The following is a 20,093-nucleotide window of genomic DNA, read 5'->3' on the forward strand; positions in this document are numbered from 1 at the left end:
AGGTGTGAGCAGAAAACTGAAGTGGAATAATAAAAGATTAAGCGTGTTAGGAGTTCTGTATGAGTAAATGCAAAGTCATTCACTAATGAACTAAAAGATAAATTTATGTGTTTTCTAAATGGTGGGAAACAATGAATGAGAACTACTGATTCAGGGGTCTGAAGACTGACAGCAATAAAAGCAAGGTCCATGAGCTACTAGGCTCCAAGGGAGCTCCTTTGCTTTGCAACTCTGTACTGCCCATCCGTTGGCTTTTTTCTTCCTCACTTTATGTTGGCTCTACAAACAAACAAATTACAAAAGGGAAATTTTGTTGAACCTGTTTAAAGTACTGGTTAGTCCATAACCGCAGTACTCTGTTCAGTCAATGTTGGGAAGGATGTGAATAACCTAGAGAGGATGCAGATAAGATTTTCTAGAATGGTCCCTAGAAGGAGGGATTCAGCTGAAAAGTTAAAATGGAGAAACTGTGGTTGTTTTCCTCAGAGCAGAAGAGATTATAATGAAATTTGATAGATTTTAATTGGTTTTGGTAGGTCAAACACAGCAAAGCTATTTCCATTATCAGATTACTCAAGGATCAAGTGCTACATATTTAAAATCTGGACAAAAAACACAAAGGTATTGAGGAAAAGCTTAATTATAATTCTGAATACACTTTGTGTTTCCTATCCATTCTTATTCCATCCTCTCTGTAACTTAAACCCAAATTGTTTTTTTCACTTTTCCAGTTCTAATGAAGTCTTTGACTTGAAACATCAGCCTTTTCCACAGATGTTGCCTGACTGCTGTGTTTCCACCATTCTTATTTTTGATTAATTTCATATTTCCAGCATCTGCAATTTTTTGATTTTCAATGTCTATGATTCGATAAGTGCAACCACAGGATTTTTATTTATGTAAACATGAAAACTCCACACAGGTGGCATCAGAGGTCATTATTAAACCCAGGCTGCTGGAGCTATGAGGCAGCAGTTCTACACTGGGCAGCACAGTGGTGCAGTAGTAATGTGCAAAGATCATTGAAAATTTGTTAACACCACCATCAATATGCTAGGGCCAGAAACTCGTCAAGACCAGCCATATAAATATATGAATACACGTGTGGGTCATAATCTGGGTATCCTGTGGCAAGTGACTCCCTTCCTGACATCCCACAGCTTTTCCGCCGTCTATTAACGCACAATTCAGGAACATGATAGAATACCGTCCACTTGCCCAACAACACTTAAGTTAAACATCATTGAGGACAAAGCAGCCCATTTTGTTAGTACCCCTTTTTCAATCCCAAATATTCATTCTCTCTACTGCTGGCACACTATGGCTGCATTGTGTACCACCTACAAAATACATTGCAGTTACTTGGCTGGGCTACTCTGACAGCACCGCCCAAATCCACGATCTCAACCACCAAGGACAAGGGTTTTAGTTGAATGGGACCACCACCATGTGCACGCTCCTGTCAAAGCTGCAGACCATCCAAACTTGGAAATTTCACCTTTCCCAAACCCTGTACCTCAGTGGCATGTAGATTAATGTCCCACATGCAGGACCTGCTCATAGTCAGTGAACAGGCAAGAATGGCCTGAAGTCAGCACAGAGTGCAAAGATAGCGCAACTACCAGTTCCACAAAGTTTTACTCAGGATACAGATGAAAACTTTGGAAGGCCAGCCAAGAGAGGGTGAAATAAGAACAGAAGATGTCAAATACTAGAGGACATGTATTTAAGATGAGAGTGGGAAATTTTTTTTCCCTACAGGGAGTGGTAGGCTGGACCCGGCTGCCAGGGATGGTGGTGGAAGCAGATACAATAATGGTGTTTAAGAGGCTTTTAGATAGACACATGACTATGCCGGGAAAGGAGGGAAATGGATCATGTACAAGCAGAAGAGATTTAGTTTAATTTGGTGTCATGTTTGGCACATACATCGTAGGCTGAAGGACCAGTTCTGGTGCTGTACTATCCTATGTTCTAAGATGCTGGAAATACTCAGCAAATTAGCAAGTACCTGTGGTAGGAGAAGTAGGGTTAACATTTCGAATTAATGACATTTATTCCAGTTTTCCAGCATCTCCATTTTTAAAATTTTTGTATTACAGAATGAAGGCTGACTGTGCACATGAAGATGTCTTGAGTGTTGGCTGCCTGCCTGAAAGCTTACATGAAATATCAAAGAACATGGGAGAAGTCCCACTTCAACACTGCATAGAAATCTGCATGGGTGCAGGACCCTATCCTTTCTAGTCTGAAAGAGGCCAGCTCTGTGTCAGTACATGGACACCATTATCAAGTGGCATCTTCAGGGCACTGTCTCAGCTTCCTTTTGGGTTGTAGCAGTCAATCCTAGAATGTATTACCAGCATTTGTTGAGAATGTAACTAGAGGACAGATAGAGATAGGTTGGGGGCAGGGGCTGAAGTAGGTGTAATGTATTATGATTTCCAAAAGGCAGATCATTGCCTGGCTAACAGGAAATAAGATTTTCAAAAGGCAAAAACGCAAGTAAAGAAAGTAATTAGGAAAGCTACAGAATGTTAGCATTTGTTGCAAGGGGGAATTGAATGCAGAAGTTAGAAGTTATACTTCATTTATGTAGGGCAGTGGTGAGATCACATTTAGAGTACTGTGTAGGTATTGCTCTCCTTATTTAATGACAATGATCTGACAGCAGAAAAGGTTTACTCGAGTAATACTTAGAATGGGTGGGCAGCCTCAAAGAACGGTTGGTTAGGCTCGCCTGCATCCATTGGAGTTTCAATAAGAGATGACTTGATTGAAATAGAAAGTCCTGAGGAATCTTTACAGGATGTATGTGGAGAAGATGTTTCCACGTGGAGAATCTAGAACTAGGGGTCTCTGTTTAAGACAGGTAAGGCAATTTTTTTCTCTCAGGAACTCTTTCTCAAAGAGTGGTGGAAGTAGCCTTTGTATATTTTTAAGGCAGAGGTACATAGGTACCTTACTATGATAGAAATGGGGATGAAGGTTACTGTGGGTAGATTGGAATGCAATTAACTATGATTTTATTAAATGGCAGAGCAGGCTCAAGGTGGAGAGTAGTACAATCTGCTCTTCAGTAATACATTATAAATACACAAACACGAACAGCAAGGATTGGATAAACAGAAATTAAAGAAATGGATAAATAGACCATTTTACTTTCCCTTCCATATTTGTATCATTAGCCATCTATGATATATTGTATTCATTCCCTACATCTAAATTTGATTATAGATTATAAATAGACGAGGCACCAGCCTGATCCCCATGGCACCTTACTAGTTGTAGCTTGCCAACCAGAAAATTACCCATTTATCCCAAATCTTTTATTAGTCAAACACCTATACATGCCAATATATAACACACAATACTATAAGCTCTTACCTTTTGCAGCAAACTTTTGTGGTGTCTTATCTTGGAAATTAATTTCACTTCGTTTTTTTTTAAAAAAAAACAAGCCAATTACCTACTTATAGAACTCTAATAAATTTGTCAGACACAATTTCCCTTTCTTGACTGTATTTTAACATTCTAAATATCCAGCTACTGCTTCTTTTAATAATGGATTCCAGCATTTTCCCCAATGACATTAAACCATCCAGTACTTGGTTTCCCTGATTTCTTGAATCGGGACATTACTAGTGATTTTTCAGTTCATTGAGACTTTTACGATTCTTGGGAACTTTCCTAAATTCACAACCAATCTACCCACTCTCTCTGGCAGCCACTTTAAGATCCTAGGATGAAGGCCATCAGGTTAAATGCATTCAAGACATAGTTTCATAATGATGAAGGAGAAATAAATGCTAAAGATGAAGGCAAAGTATGGTAGTGTGGTACATGAATGGTGCTGGACTAGTTGGACCAAGTCAGCTATTTCTGAGCTGCAAATTCTACACAAGTACACCTGTATTGTCAGCTGTCCACTGACTAGGCTGAAGGCTACAAGGTAAGATCACTCCTCTGCATCAAACTCAAATAACCAAAATACAACAGAGCAGTACAACATACCAATGTTTCAGACTGAACAATACTTGGTGCAGATGCCATCAAATCTATACAAAACATTCAAGCAATGTCTTTCACCTTTGGGTCCCAGCTGTTCTTTACTGAAACATATACATGGCACAAAATTAATCAGTGATATTAATTTAAGACAGCACAGTTTGACTGATGCAAGAAATGGCTGTATTGTCACAATGTTAAAGCTAACACCACCTTTCAGAGGTTGCGGCTGAGACACATCATTGGGGGGAATGTGAAGATTTTACTGTAAATAACCCTCCTATACCTATAGAGGAATATTCTGGTTAAAAAGAAAATTCCTTTATTTTGTTCACATGCTTCTTGTGCTGAAGGAAGTTAATAATGCCAAGCAAGATTTGTACACTTAAATTGCCAAAATAGTTTATTTGTATTTCGAGACTTGCATTATTAAGAATTCTTTTAGCTTTGCTTATAAAAGGTAAATGACACCCTGTTAAGGGTGCACCAAAAAAGCAACAAAAAGCACAGCAAATTGCTGTTAACAGAATTGTTTGCAGTTACCCTAAAAGAATTATGCACCCATTTTTTTTTACACCCTTGTATTAGAACAGAAAAAAAACCAAAGGGAAATCTGCTTTTTATCAGTACATATTTCTGCAAAATTGTTTCATTCATTGATCCACTATAAGGATAAGGGGAGCCATTTTAATAGGAAGGTTCCATGGTTACTATATGGTTCATTCTTCCTCCATCTAAAATACTTGGCAAACCACAAGTAGCCTTGCATTCAGTGCCAGTTATCATTCCTCATTGTGTTCAACAGGTTCTCCACTTTATTACCAATGACTTCTACAGTGGTGATCCGTCAGACCAAAGCCTCAAGTTATGTAGGCTTTGGCTTAAACTACAGCTGGTCAATCAGAAAATGATTTAAGGCAAACTCAATAAATCTGTGTCCAATGTAGTCTTCTCTGCTGACTTTCACCTCATCCAAACAAAACAAACATGGGTTTGAAATAAATTATATTCCCCATGGACCCATTTTAATTTTGGATCTGCCTGGAACATTAGCAATCCAATGTGGCTTTCCAAAGTGAAAAGTAGTCAAATTTTCCAAGCACAACTCTCAACATGTAGTGTGAAGTCACAAAATAGCATTACTGATTATCCTGGGATTTTTCTTGCTGTCAATAGCTTCCAGCACAAGAACAGGAAGGGTCATTCACGTTTAGTCTTTGGCATCACCAACTCCATCAGGATTGATAGCAAACATAGCCTCGGCCTCAGGCAGACAAGGGGAGTCATAAATTTTACAGATTCGTGTTTCACCTCGACCTTTCCTTAAGTACAATCTGAAAAAGAAAAAATGAAAAGGTAGACAATGTGAAATTTCCTGGTGGATAGACCCATAACTAAGGTCTATAGTTTTTAAATAATATGGGCAATGCCTTTTCATCATCCTTTATTCTCCAAAACTATATGGTCCCTAGTACTTCAAGGAAGCTTAAAAAACAGCAAATCTGTTCAGTGAGAAGCTGAGCCATAGCTTGCTTGAGAGCTCACTTGCTATCAATCAGAAGGATGTTACAATTGGCCTTAGCCATGGAGTTGGGAAGATGATCAACTGGGATCCCTGCTCCTATACATTATTCAGTAATGTCTGCTGGAAATGCATCCAAGGACCGGATCAACCTCTCTGGTGGACCAACTTGTTAGCAGATCAATATTTTAATAATAAATTAGTAACAATGAGATGTCAAAGTGGTTCTTCTTTACCAAGATATGAAGGCTTTCAAGACAACAGGAGGTGCCAGGAAAATAAGACTGCAATTGCTGACAGTCGCAAGTTCCCTAATGAACTGTATTTACTTTGCACCTCTAACATATGGGAGCAGATCTGAGATCTTCTTTGTCATGAGATCATCGGGCACCTAGCCCTGGGCCACAATTTCTTCCAGCTTGGCCCCAGGTGCAGTCTTCTGCTGGGAACCTGGCTTCCCATACATTGACGTGGCAGACAGCACACAGCCGGCTGCACTCACAGAATAGTCTTGACAACTGGGTGAGATCACTCTACAGCTCAATCGTTGTCGAAGAGGTCAGTTTTTAAATGCTTGTGAATGTCTTCAACAGTTAACAATTCAAAGTCACTTGGGAATTTTTTAAATCTTAAAAATATTAAAAATGAAAAAAAATCATCTATTTCTGTCCATTGATTTCTCCCATTTATTTGAATGGGATCACTGCACTTTCTCTAAGATTAACCTGAAATGGGTTAAGCACAATTTCCTAGTTAGGGGCATTCAAGGACATTCAGAAATTCATATTTTTGACAGCCGTTGAACTCTTGGGGAGTGACCTCACCAGTTGTCAAAGATATGCCATGACTGCAGCTGGCTGGGTGCTGTCTGCCATGTCAATATACTGGAAGGCAGGTTCCTAGCAGAAGACTACATTTGGGGTCAAGCTGGAAGAAAAAGAGAGCTGGGAAGTTAGTGGGAATTCACAGTGCTCCATTGGATTTTTATGAAGAGTCCACATGAAGAGATAATCACCAAAGGGTAAGCTGGAGAAGACAAATGGAAGGAGGGCAGAGATAAAGTCCTGGCAGACCTTCAAAGATGATGGATGACTGGGAACAAACATTACTGTCTATAATATTATTAAAAAAAAAGACCCAACTGGAGCAGCTGGAAGCATGGATAGCAAGGCAGTAGGCATTGATATCAGCTTGCGCATGCAATGCTGGACATCAAGAATTCCACCAAGAAACATGGACAAATCTAATACAAACAAATGTATTGTAGTAGAAAATCTACCCCATTAAATCCTGAGCTGTTTATAGGAGCATTATCAAATAACAATGTGACTGTGAGCAATGGACAGATAACCAAGATTGGTCAGAGCCATGATTATCTTAAAAAAGAGAGGGGGAAAAAAAAGTGGCAGAGAGCGAATTCCAAAATTCTGAGCAAGGCAAGTGAACAGATGAAATCTAATTAAATCCAATCAAAATGTGGGTCCACAAGAGGTCTAGATGTATAAAGTACTGAAAAAAAAGTTCCAGAGATGGTATGGGGAAAGGACATGGAATATTTTGAAAATGAAGATCAGGATTTTAAATTTCAAGCGTACTCAGGATAATAGCCAGGATGGAGCTACAAACACGGGACCAATGAATGAAAAAGACTTTGAGGAAGTTAAGAAATAGGGAGAGCTCTGGATGAGCACATTTATGTAGGATCTAAGACAGAATGCTAACCTTGGACAACATGTAAGAGTAATGTCCAGACACAACAAAGGCATGAATGTTTAAGCAAAGGGCTGAACCAAGTAACATTATGGAAATGGAATTAGATCACTTTGATGGAGCAAATGAATACTTAATTCTGTGTCAAACAGAATATCAAAATGTGCAAATAATGTAACTCAGCTTCACAGTTCCCTTGGATAGACATTGGAGCCACTGATTTAAGTGTAGGAAATTTCTGCATATCCAACACTGCATGTCAGACAAACTTTACAATAAATCCGTGGCTGCGTAGTGCCATAAGAGATGATGGAATGGAGATGAACCTCATCAACAAAAGGAAGCTAGATAGTGCCTTTGAATGATAATCGCCAAAGTCATCCATATCAACGATTTGGATAAGAATGTACAAGGTATAGTTAGTAAGTTTGCAAATGACACTAAAATAGGTGGTATAGTGGACAATGAAGATGGTTATCTAAAATTACAGGGGGATAGTATAATACAAAGTTAGAACAAATACTGTGCAACTTTGATGGGACTGAAAATCAGTTTATATGGATGTTGCTTTAGTTGTTTATGAACCTGTACTTCTGTTCATTCTTGCAATATTGCCAATGCATACATAGCAAGTTTGACACGTTTTTCTTTTTTCCCTTCATTTGTAACTTTGTTCCTTCTTGAATTTTTAAATACAGATTTTTTAAAAAAATCGATGCTAGCATTTCCACCATCCAACAGTTACCAAGCTGCAAGTTCAAGAATTGCACCGTGTGTTGAAAGGTCAGTGCATGTTAGTCAAAGATCATGCTTCGGTATTGATCATTTGGGAAAAGTAATAAGATAATTGTCATCTGTGGTTCCATATCTCAACAAGGGGGTCAATGCTTCCAAGTGTGGATGGGAAATAAGTAAAATTGTCAAATAACTGAGAATAATTGGAAGAACAATTACATTTTATAACAAGAGCTGTGCTTGGACTTTGAAACTTCAAGATGCAAACAGTATGAAGCAAGCTTTAAAGCAAATGGTCAACCCTTCCATCTAGAAACTTGTGAAGCAATTTTTAGTGACTATCTTATCAATTCCACCTACCTTGTCGTAGATGCATGGGCAATGATGTTTCCACCAATCGGCTTTTTTGGATCCGCGGCAAACATGGCTGCCCCATCAACCTGGGCCACCACCTGGTTAGTTATTACAACAGCTACCCCAAACTAGAAAACAATTTCAAGATCTTAAGTGAAACAAATCAATTTAATTACACATTATAGAAATCCTTTTCTTTCAGTTTCCACATCTCTTTTGGGTTAACTAAATATGCTCTAAATGGAAATTTTAACATTGTAGAAGGCCAAAGTAAATAAAGTTTTGCCAGCAGAGCTAATAGCACAAAATTACAGAACCCTGTGGCACAGTTCACTTAAAAGAGTAAGAACTATTAGTAACAAAGGATTGAGGCACCACAACCATGTTGTATAACTGTCCCACTGACTGCAAGCATGCAGACTGCAAGTACCAGAAAATAGGGTTTTTAAATTTTCAGTAATAATACCTGTTTGGTCCAGTGTCAAGTATTAAACAAAACAAAAAACATCTTCCCAAAATGCAGTAAGGTGCTTTCAATCTACTGTGAACCCGCAGGCAAATACACTTGTTCAAAGCAGTTCAGTATCTCTGCTTTTGTATGAACCATGCAAATTAATAACTTTGTTCCTGCAATATGCCAACCAAATCTCTTGAGTACACCAAACGAAAACAAAACATCCACTTAAAACTAAGAAGAGATTTTGATAGCTTACAAGGGTGATTATTTCCTTTGGGCCAGGAATGAATACAAGGCTCAGAATTACACTACCTGATAAATCTCGTAAATGGTTTAAATCTGTTCAAGAGGCCAAGCAGTTTCTTTTGAACTAGCTTTTAATTTTAAAAGCTAAGAAATGCAGAAGATAGTATTTTTCCTTTGATTTACTACTTACTCGCTTTATTATCTAATTAATTTTTAGATTTAAACCTCTTTTTCTTCTTTTAATATTTTTAATGTTTTGTTTTTATTATAATTAAGAATTTAACCAAATGACTGAACGTTTGCTTTCTTTCTGAAATAATTATTAAACTGTATTCTTTAAATGTTGACTGTTAATGCCCTTTGGCTCTGTTTTAATTCCATAACTTTGTTGTTATTTTGATACCTCTGTTTGGGTTATCTTGTTCATTCTTAGTCTAAACATGAGTGGTTTATATATTTGTTAATTTGGACTATCGCCACCAATAGAATTGGGGTTAATTCAATTAGAGGGTAGCTTTCTGGCTGTCTATTGGCTAGTTTTCGGGCTGCTGGGGGAGGGGGGCGGGGCTGTTTCTAGGTTTTTCTCCTTCTGGGCTAAACTACAAATTTTCCTAAATTGTCATCATATCAGTTTCTTCTTTGAACTTTTTTACTTCTTCCTGTTGGTAAGATCTGTATATACCAAGATTAACCCTTTACATACCATATGATTTTTAATCTGTTAAAATGGATAAGACTATTAATTTTATTTCATGGAATGTTAACGGCTTAAACAATTTGCTTAAGTGCAAGAAGATCTTTAAAGCTCTTCATAGATTAAATGCTCAGATCATTTTTGTTCAGGAGACTCACACCAGGAAGAAAGATAAGCAACGTCTTTTTTAGATTTTGGAGGGGTCAACAGTTCCATTCAAATTCACAAGCAAAGGTGAAAGGAGTTTCTATTTTTATAGACTCCTCAATTTCGTTTGTCCATCATGAGACAATGTAAGACCCAAATGGTAGATTTTTATTAATTACTGGTCTACTTCATAATAAAAACATTGTTATGGTTAATGTTTATGCACCCAATGTAGATAACCCGGAATTTTTTAAACATTTGTTTGCATTATTTCCTAATTTAAATGAATACACTGTGATTATGGGTGGAGATTTTAACTGCTGTCTAAACCCTTCGATAGATAGATCTGTGTCAAATTCTACACTTCCAAACAAATACACTGTCTTTATTAATTCCTTTTTAGTTGAATCCGGAATCTTACATGTTTGGAGGTTTCTACACCCATTTGATATAGAATTTTCATTCTTTTCTCATGTCTACCAAAATTACTCTAGGATTGATTATTTTTTTATTGATGCTAGATTAGCACCCCTTACTACGGACTGCAAATACAATGCAATTGCCATTTCTGATCATGCACCATTGAGATTATCAATTAAATTACCAGATGTATCCTTTGATGTCAGACAATGGCGATTTAGCCCTTCGCTATTACAAGACTTAGATTTCGTCCATTAAAGAACAGATTTCATTTTTCTTTTTAACTAATTTTACTGAAGAAATCTCCAGTGGGATAATATGGGATACGTTTAAAGCATACATCCGTGGTCAAATTATTTCATATTCCGCTGGATTGAAAAAAAACAAACTAATAATGAATTACATACATTAGCTGACAAGATTAAAGAAATTGATAAAATATATTCTGTTACTCCTAATCTGGAGCTTTTTAAAAAGAGAACAGAACTCCAACTACAACATAGTTTATTATTAACATCTTCAATTGAAAATCTACTACTGAGAAACAAAAGTCAATTTTATATACATGGTGACAAATCTGGTAAATTATTGGCCAACCAATTGAAAGCTACTATATCTAAACATCGGATTAATAAAATTCGTAAACCAGATGGTACCTACACGATAGATCAAATTCAAATTAACAAATCCTTTCAAGAATTTTATTCTTCTTTATACCAATTAGAATCCCCTGAGGATTCTACATCAATGCATGAATTTTTAAGAGATTTGAAGATTCCCCAATTATTGTTAAATGAACGCTCTACATTAGATGCTCCCATTTCGGAGGAAGAAATAAAGAAAGTAATATTTTCAATGAGTTCGGGTAAAGCACCCGGCCCTGATGGATATACAGCTGAATTTTTTAAATCCTTTTCTGATATTCTTGTTCCCTGGTTAGCCAAAATTTTTAAAGATGCCCTATCAGTGGGTAACCTACCACAATCTTTCTATGAAGCAACTATTTCTTTAATTCTTAAAAAGGATAAAGATCCCACTGATTGTGCATCTTATAGACCTATTTCTTTATTAAATGTAGATTCCAAAATATTTTCCAAAATATTGGCCTTTAGATTGGAAAAGGTTCTTCCACAAATTATCTCTGAAGACCAGACAGGATTTATTCAGAATCGTTATCTATATTTTAACATTAGGAGATTAATGAATATTATATATACCCCTTCATCCCAAATTCCAGAATGTGTTGTTTCATTAGATGCTGAAAAGGCGTTTGACAGAGTTGAATGGGAATATCTATTCAGTACATATCAAAAATTCAATTTTAGTCCTAAATTTACCTCTGCGATTAAAATGATTTATTATGCACCTATGGCTTCAATAGTTACTAATAATCAAAGATCTCCTTTGTTTAGGCTTTTTCGAGGTACTAGACAAGGCTGCCCGTTAAGCCCTTTATTATTTGATATTGCTTTAGAACCTTTGGCTATTGCACTTCAGGATTCTTCAAATATATGTGGTATTACTCGTGGACAGAAGATTCATAAGATATCTCTTTACGCAGATGACCTGTTACTTTATATTTCTAATCCAGACGAATCTATCCCCGCAGTACTATCACTATTAGATAATTTTAGTGTTTTTTCTGGCTATAGATTAAATTTTAATAAGAGTGAACTTTTTCCATTAAATATGCAAATCCCAATTTATAGCCAATTACCTTTTATATTGGTAACTGACTATTTTATGTATTTAGGTGTTAAAATTATCAAGAGACATAAGGACTTATTTAAAGCTAATCTACTACCTTTAATTGACCATGTTAAACAATTATTTACTAAATGGTCCCCACTGTCTCTATCAGTGAAGAGGAATATTTTACCAAACTTTTTATATTTATTTCAAGTGATTCCAACTTTTGTTCCGAAATCTTTTTTTGACACTATTGATTCTAAAATTCTTTCATATATTTGGCAGAATAAAAATCCAAGGCTAAGTAAGAAATATTTACAAAAACTAAAAAAAGGATGGTGGTATGGCCTTACCTAACTTTAGATTATATTATTGGGCAATCAATATTATTTTTTTTTTGGATACAAGTTCCAGATGTAATTCAACGCCCCAAACAGGTACACCTTGAGTCCCAATCAGTACTTGAATTTTCATTAGTTTCTATTTCAGGAGCTCCACGCCCTTTTGCACTTACCAAATTAAGTAAACATATGATTAACCCAATTGTTAAACATACAATACGAATATGGTTTCAATTTCGTAGATTTTTTGGATTGAATAAATTTAATCTATCAAGTCCCATTCAATCTAATTTTTTCTTTCATCCATCCAGAGTTGATTCAGCTTTTTCCATATGGAAAAGGAAGGGAATAGTATGTTTTCGTGATTTATTCATTGATAACTGTTTTTCACCTTTTGAACAATTGTCTAACAAATACAATTTGCCTAGATCACACTTTCTTCGATATTTGCAAATTGGAAATTTTTTTAAAAGCTACTATACCTTCTTTTCCCACACCTTACAAAACCGAAATTATGGAAAAATTTTTGGTTTTAATCCTTGTCAGAAGGGCTTGATAGCAATAATTTATGATTTAATTATGAAAATTCGTTCAGAACCACTGGACAAAATTAAGAATGAATGGGAAAGTGAACTCCAGACATCTTTACCTACAGAGACTTGGAAGAAAATTCTTCATTTAGTTAATACATCTTCAATGTGTGCCAGACATTCTTTGATACAGTTTAAGGTAGTTCACAGGACCCATATGTCAAAAGATAAGCTAGCTCGTTTTTATCAACATATAAATCCTATATGTGACAGATGTAAATCGAATCTGGCTTCTTTGACACATGTTTTGGTCCTGTCCTCTTTTGGAAAAATATTGGAAAGATATTTTTAACATTATTTCAAATGTATTGAAGATTGATTTACAACCTCATCCTATCACTGCAATTTTTTGTTTACCAAGGATAGAATCTGGCCATCTATCTGCCTCCGCTAACCGTATGATTGCCTTTGTTACATTAATGGCCAAACGATCAATTTTGCTTAAATGGAAGGATCCAATACCCCCTACTACTTTTCAATGGTTCTCTCAAACTATATCATGTTTAAACTTGGAAAAAATTAGGAGTGGCACTGTTGATCCTTGGCTTAAAATTTGAGGAAGTTTGGAGTCCATTTATTCAATATTTTCACATGATATAGATCCCCTTATAATAACCTTTCAACTTAGAGGAACGGAGTTGAAGACATAATATTGCTCTGTTTCTATTGACAAATTTTAGTCCTTTTTTCTTCGTTTGTTTTTTTGTTTTTTTTAAAAATTTTTTTCATTAACTTAGTTTGGTTTGATATATTGTTTATAATTTTTCTTATTGTTTTGGGGAATTTTTTTTCTTTCTTTTATATCTTATAATAAATCTTTTTCTTTTATATTATATTCATTCACTAACAGATCATTGGATCTACAGATTTTTTTAATACATTATTGTTCTTTGTGATTATCCATGTCATGATTGTTCTCCTGATCTCTTTGTATTACATGTATAAACATTGATATATTAACCTGTATTAATTTGAAAACTAATAAAAAGATTAAAAAAGAAAAAAAGAAAGGAATGAATGATTTTGGTCAATTACCACAGAAATAAATAGAAATATAATCAATAAATGTTCATGCATAGAATGCTTTGGCACAGGAATTAGCCAATGCAAAAATCAAAGTGTGTGAAAGGGGAAGAAATAAACAAAATAGAGGAAGATACAAGAGTATGGGGAGAGCACAAAGAAGAATTTTAAATTGATCTAGGAAAGAGCCACAGACAATGGATCAAAGATCTTAACATTATAAATACATATAGCTCTGAAGATCATTCATGGTATTTCCTGAGATCTAGAAAAAAAATAAACACAGCACAGGATAAGGTTGGTGAAGGGAAGGTAATGAATGGATAGTGAGGGCCAATGATGACATGGATAAAAATAATATGACTCATGAGTGGAATGTAGTGAACTATAAACAATTAAATTTCCAAATTGGCAGATGATGGACAGTGGTGACCTCAGGGTTATATATTAGTTATCTTTGATATGGATCCAGAGTAAAACTTCAGAATCTGCATGTCATCAAACTTGGAGCTGGGGTAAACATTGAAGATTGCAGGAAACTACAGGAGGACATTAATTGGCAGAATGGCCAAACAAGTGGCAGATGAAATTTAATACAAGTGGAAGGAAGCAATACATTTTGACAGAAAGAACAAAAGACAAAACACAAGCTCGAAAGGCACAGTTCTAAAAGGCTGTACAAGAATGGAGTGGTAAAGGAAGGTTAAATTAAACGTATATGAAACAATGGTTAGGCTGCAAATGGAGCACTGCATCCAGTTCAGGTCATGATACATTTGGATGTGAGGATTCCAGGTAGAGTACAAAAGAGATTTACTAAGTTGATTCCCAGAGTGAGGGGATTTTAGCTGCAAGGTTAGGCTGAAGAAACTGGGATGTTCTCCTTGTAGCAAAGGATGATGAACAGAGAGTTGACAGAGTATACTAGATTATGATAAAGTAGATTGGGTAAACAGAGAAACTGTGCCCTTTAGTGAAAGGCTTGACGATCAGGGTACACAGATTTAAAGTGATAGACATGAGGGTAGGGAGAAAGGGATGTGCAGAGAGGAACTTAGGTTTCAAAGAAAAATGCAGGGAACATTTATGATCTCGAACACTGACAACAAGGGTGGTAGAACCAGTGCTTTCAAAAAGAATTGAATAAGCATGAAGGAAAATCATGCGCAGGCCTACAAGGAAAGTGTGGGTGAGTGTAACTGAAGAAAATGCTCCAAAGGAACCACTTGAATTGCCAAGGCATACTCGGCCACAGACCAAGGACCAATAAATGGGATTAATATAGATAGGGACTTGGTCGGTATGGATGTAGTGGGTTGATAGGCCCGTTTCTGTCCTATTTGACTTCATGAGCCTTTATGTACATGTGGGCCCAAATAGCCTCTTCCTGTGTTGTAAAAATCACTGGAATATTTTTAACTTTTCAGTTGATCTGGTTTTATTTATTGAGAATTCATGGCACCACATTGCCCATTTCATGGTTCATCATTCCCATAAAAATGACTAGCTCAAACTCAAAGCGAAATTGTTGCATTTTTCTTTTCCCAGATTTGAATCAAATATGTCTGCTTTTATACAGACATTTGATTCAAATCTTCTCTGCATTGACACTGCCCAACTCTCCCCATACTTAATTACTATCAACACAAAATGAAATATGCAACCCAAAAATGTTAATACAAAGTCCAAGGCTTACCTCATCTGCCAGTCGCAACAACATTCGTAGAAACCGTGCAAGATGCATCTGCCTGGCAGATAGCTCGCCCCTACCAGAGTAGTCTGTCCTATACAAGGCCGTTGCACTGTCCACAATTAACAAGGCATATCTACAAAGAGGGAAGTCAACTTTAAACTACTTTCAACAACCACAGCTGAACTGTTAATAACAAAGATAGAAATAGTCAAAGCTAATTGCCTTCATTATTCTAACTCTCAGACAATTGCAGGTGTAATATAACAATCAAATCAAACTGCAGATGATGGAAATCTGAAATAAAAACAGAAAATGCTGGAAACATTCAGCGTGTGAGACAACATTTATGGAAAAGGAAACAGAATTAATGTTTCAGATCAAAGATCCATTGAGACAGAAATTACCAAATGCAGCCTGACATGTTGAATATTTCTAGCACTTACTATTTTTATTGCATTCCAAGTACAGTGGTTCCTTGTTCCACCATACTGTACAGAAGTGTTTGTCACACTGAGTTAAGGTACTTTTCAGTTATTTGAAAATTGCCTGCTGATATTTAATTTCGAATAATTTTTGAATTTGCATTGTCCACAGCATTTAATGCACATTGTGAAATGCAATGCCTATCCTTGAATGAATTAATTCTGGTTGTAATAAAGTTATAATTAATAAAGTCATATGAAACATTATCCAGTTCACTGTACTTACACTGGCTATTTGTAAAAAAAAACAAGTCATCCACTCCTTAACCCTTTTCCCTCTATTTTTCATTTGTTATGTCCTATTTCCCTGCTTTTCAAATTTTTATTCGCACATAAGACAAAATCATGCATTTATGGTATATTGACCAGAATTATTGAGTTTACCCAGTGAAGCATTTTTACTCTAAGACATACCCTATTCCTCCAGTTGCATGTTTTATCATATTATTAGCTTTAATTGCACCAACACATCATCTAGTCAGAGGAAGTAAAGAATGTACCATAATTCCCAGATCCCCTTTTAAGCTTTCTTTCTACCTCAGTTCTTGATTTTTGGCTGTGCCATACCTCATCTGGAAATGCTTCATGTTGGCAGTGGATGCTTTATATCACCATCTGTGCCACTGCCTTGGATTAGTCACCTTGCCTTGAATGGCCAAATTATTTGAAGTGATTTGTAAAATTACTTTTGAGAAGCCTTTGAATGCTCAGAGTGCAAGAGCTAAGCTGCAGCTGGACTTTCAGTTAACTTCTCAAGATCTGAAGTTGTAGATGTGCAGGCAGCCACCTACAAGAACAAATTTCCACAAGAACACTAGAAAATACGATCAGGAGAACCACCTTATCCCTCAAGTGTGCCCTGCCATTCAATACGATCGAGGCTGATCTACGCTGGCTTCATAACTTACTTCCCTTACTTTGTTCCTTAAGTTTAACAATTCCAGTTTCAGCGAGTTCATTCAACTCATTTATATAAATTGTAAAGAGGTGAGGCGCTCACTCCAAACATGGTACATCTTACCAACAAGCAAAAGGACCCATTTGTGTCTACTGTCTTTTTGTTACAAAATTTGCATTTGACAGTACCTGGATTCTGTCATCATAGCAGATGCTTGATACAACAGCTGGGTCTGATGATCAGTGTTGAAAGCCCGAGCATACGCAACATTGTCCAGTACATCACTTCCTGAAAGGTTGTATCTGATGGAGGGAAGAAATAAAAGTTAGATTCAAATAAGATGTATAAAAGTAATCCTAGGTTAAAATGTACAGCCACTAAATTGATAAAACCTGTTGATTACATAAACTGGCCTGCAAATAATTGATAACTTCCTGTTATAAACCTTTTGCCAACCACCCCTCATTAAAATGATCACAGAAACCAGCATACTATATTTTTGTTTCCTTGTTACTGGAAATTAGCAACATTCTGGTGCCAGACCAGGAATATCAATATTTCAACAAATAGTTAAGCAATCACAAATCTAAACTTGCTCCAAGCCAAAGTTTTATTATAAGCTTTTTTGGCACTGGGTCGAGCAAGTTTTATAATTCCTACTCTTAAATAGTAGGATTTTCAAGATAAGGGACAGTATCTTCCAAGAAACCCTCTCCATTTCCAATATAATCCATATATATCAATCCAAAACAGGGAACCATTAAAGTATATTGAACTTATCATACTTAGTGCAACCATCACAACTTGCATACAGTAACTGCAGTTTATTAGGTGTGCTCAAATGTAGAACAAATTTTTATGGAATTCTCTGGGGTATAGTACACTTAGCTGAGAAGCATAGAGCCAGGATCAAAGACTGGTCTCTCCTTCCCAAGGCAAAATTGAGTCTTGGTGGCACTGGCCCTGGTCCCCTTCATTGAAGAATAGTACAGGCAATGTCAAAGTCAAAGGTAAATGGATTTGTACACACATGGGTAAGAGGCATCATAGTCCCGAGATGTCTAGTGATTGAGAATGAGGAAGAGAAAATAATTGAAGTACTGTCAAAAACATCTTAGGAGGAAGGAAATATATATAGATTCTAAATTGGCAGGGAGACAGGATTCAGGAGTTAACTTTAGAACTGAGGCTTGTTTGCTCAAAGAAAATTTCCTTTCTCTGTGAGTTAATTAATTAAATTCTGCAACGTTCCCCACATAAACATCTAAAGATTATCTGAGAAAAATACTGACCCAAGGTACAAATCAGCAAAGCAAATGTTCAGACTTATTTCCCATTGACTGTCGTTGACTTGTGCCCTTGTTGTTGTCACATACACATCTAGAAATAATTCATCAATATTTGTACCTTTCCTTTGATCCACTGTCAAATCACCTCTTAGATCTTTTGTTGAAGACTAGATTAACCTGGTAAGCCTGCCTACATGATAAAAAAATATTTTCTTGCAAATCATTCCGGAGACCTTGTTGGATCGCTTCAATTGTGTTTAGACCATTTCAAATAATTAAAAGCTCCAATCCCAAAAAAAGACAAAGGCCCATTAAACAGAACACTACACTTTCCTTGTTACTGTCCATTGCCAATTCCTGATTCAACATTTATGACAGAAAATGTCATTGCAAACATGCCAAGATATAATTTTATCTTGCATACCCCAAGGATATATTGCAGTACAACCAATTACTGAAATGTTGCAAATGTAATGTGAAAACTTACAAAGGTAGCTTAATGTGCATAATCAAAAATAAGGCTAGGATTCATACATTTCTAAGATTTAAACAAAATGTTAGGGTTCATTGCACATGGCAGAGTATACATTTAATATATGCAGCACTGACAAAAGGGAAAAGTTTACAATTTAACATTCTACTTTACATTGTTGTCAAAGTTCAACATAAAACACAAGTATTGTTATTAGAAGTTTTGAAGTAAAGTTCTTGGAGAAATTCCTAAATTGGTATTTTTCTCTCATCATCCCAGCCCCAATCTTGGCATTATTTAGTTCTAACCTTAATTCTGGTTCACAACATAGGTTTTCATTTCCTGCAGGATCTGAATTAAATTTAGACAAGACCTAATTGTAAAGCTACATTTTACTTCTTCTTGTTTTTGTTATTTGCTTTAGATGAATAAATAATTTATCTCCGAAACACAGGAAAATTACAACTCATCTATTTCTATGGTTCAATTATAACCTCCTCCATAAGAGACACATTAAAAAAAAATCTACTCCATTAGGTCTACCAGAAGGAGATAAGGAGGGAAAGAATAAGTGTGTGCAAGTACATACACACATGTAAATGCCCTCACACCACTCGTGAAAAGTTTTAGAATGTATTCCTAATTACTAAAATATAGCACAACATGTAGTGGAATTTCTTTCAAAGACAATATTCTCTAATATCAACAAAAGAACTTGAGCTGCATCAAAGGAATGCCACATCAAACCTTCTTAGAGAAGACAAAGGCAATTTAAAAGACATACCCCTGTTTGATACTTAACTAATATGCATTCTGAAGATTTGAGGAACCCCAGTATTGAAAGAAAAATAGAGCCGAGTTCCAGTTTCAGTTGAGTCATCGTCTGTTTTCCCCAAGATAAATAATAATTCTTATTTCTTTTATTTTACTTGCACAAGAAAGAATTTAGGGGAGATAACAACAAACATCACCTGCCCATTTGGACGAGTTCCCTTTTTCTGAGCATCGTTCTGGGTTTCCAATCAGCAAAGGCAAGAAAAGTCTCACCTCAAAATCAATAGGAGTTAAAAAATATACAACTGGGAGAAGTAGTTATTTCAATCATCTCATGCAACCATGCAGAATCTCAGTCATGCTTCACAAATAACCATTGTTGCTGTAAGGTCCCTGCTTTCCAGAACAAACATTCAAATTGCCACTTACTCCTCCCCTTACTAACGTCAATTCTCAAGATCCATCTCCTAATCTAGCAATTTCATCAATAAAAATGTTCAACTTCTTTTCTTGCCCTAAAAGTATTCTGTGAATGATTTTCTTCACAGA

The 20,093-nt window shown here is 36.0% G+C and overlaps 1 protein-coding gene across 4 annotated transcripts in view; it reads right to left on the minus strand.

The window, feature by feature from the left end:
- Positions 1–3,010: 3,010 nt before the first annotated feature.
- rad51 (RAD51 recombinase) overlaps positions 3,011–20,093 on the minus strand; it is a 65,538-nt gene continuing 48,455 nt past the window's right edge. For 3 of the 4 annotated variants that reach the window (XM_052038252.1, XM_052010622.1, XM_052011460.1), the window contains exons 7-10: positions 17,198–17,311; positions 15,633–15,762; positions 8,336–8,457; positions 4,114–5,342 (exon numbers count right to left, since the gene is read on the minus strand). In XM_052038252.1, the coding sequence (XP_051894212.1) occupies positions 5,219–5,342; positions 8,336–8,457; positions 15,633–15,762; positions 17,198–17,311 (490 nt within the window). In that variant the 3' untranslated portion in view covers positions 4,114–5,218. Of the gene's footprint in view, positions 5,343–8,335; positions 8,458–15,632; positions 15,763–17,197; positions 17,312–20,093 lie in introns of all 4 variants that reach the window. The other variant, XM_052008827.1, reaches the window with a different exon arrangement.

The sequence above is a fragment of the Pristis pectinata genome, chromosome 1 (assembly GCF_009764475.1).
Source record: "Pristis pectinata isolate sPriPec2 chromosome 1, sPriPec2.1.pri, whole genome shotgun sequence".
Lineage (NCBI taxonomy): Eukaryota > Metazoa > Chordata > Chondrichthyes > Rhinopristiformes > Pristidae > Pristis > Pristis pectinata.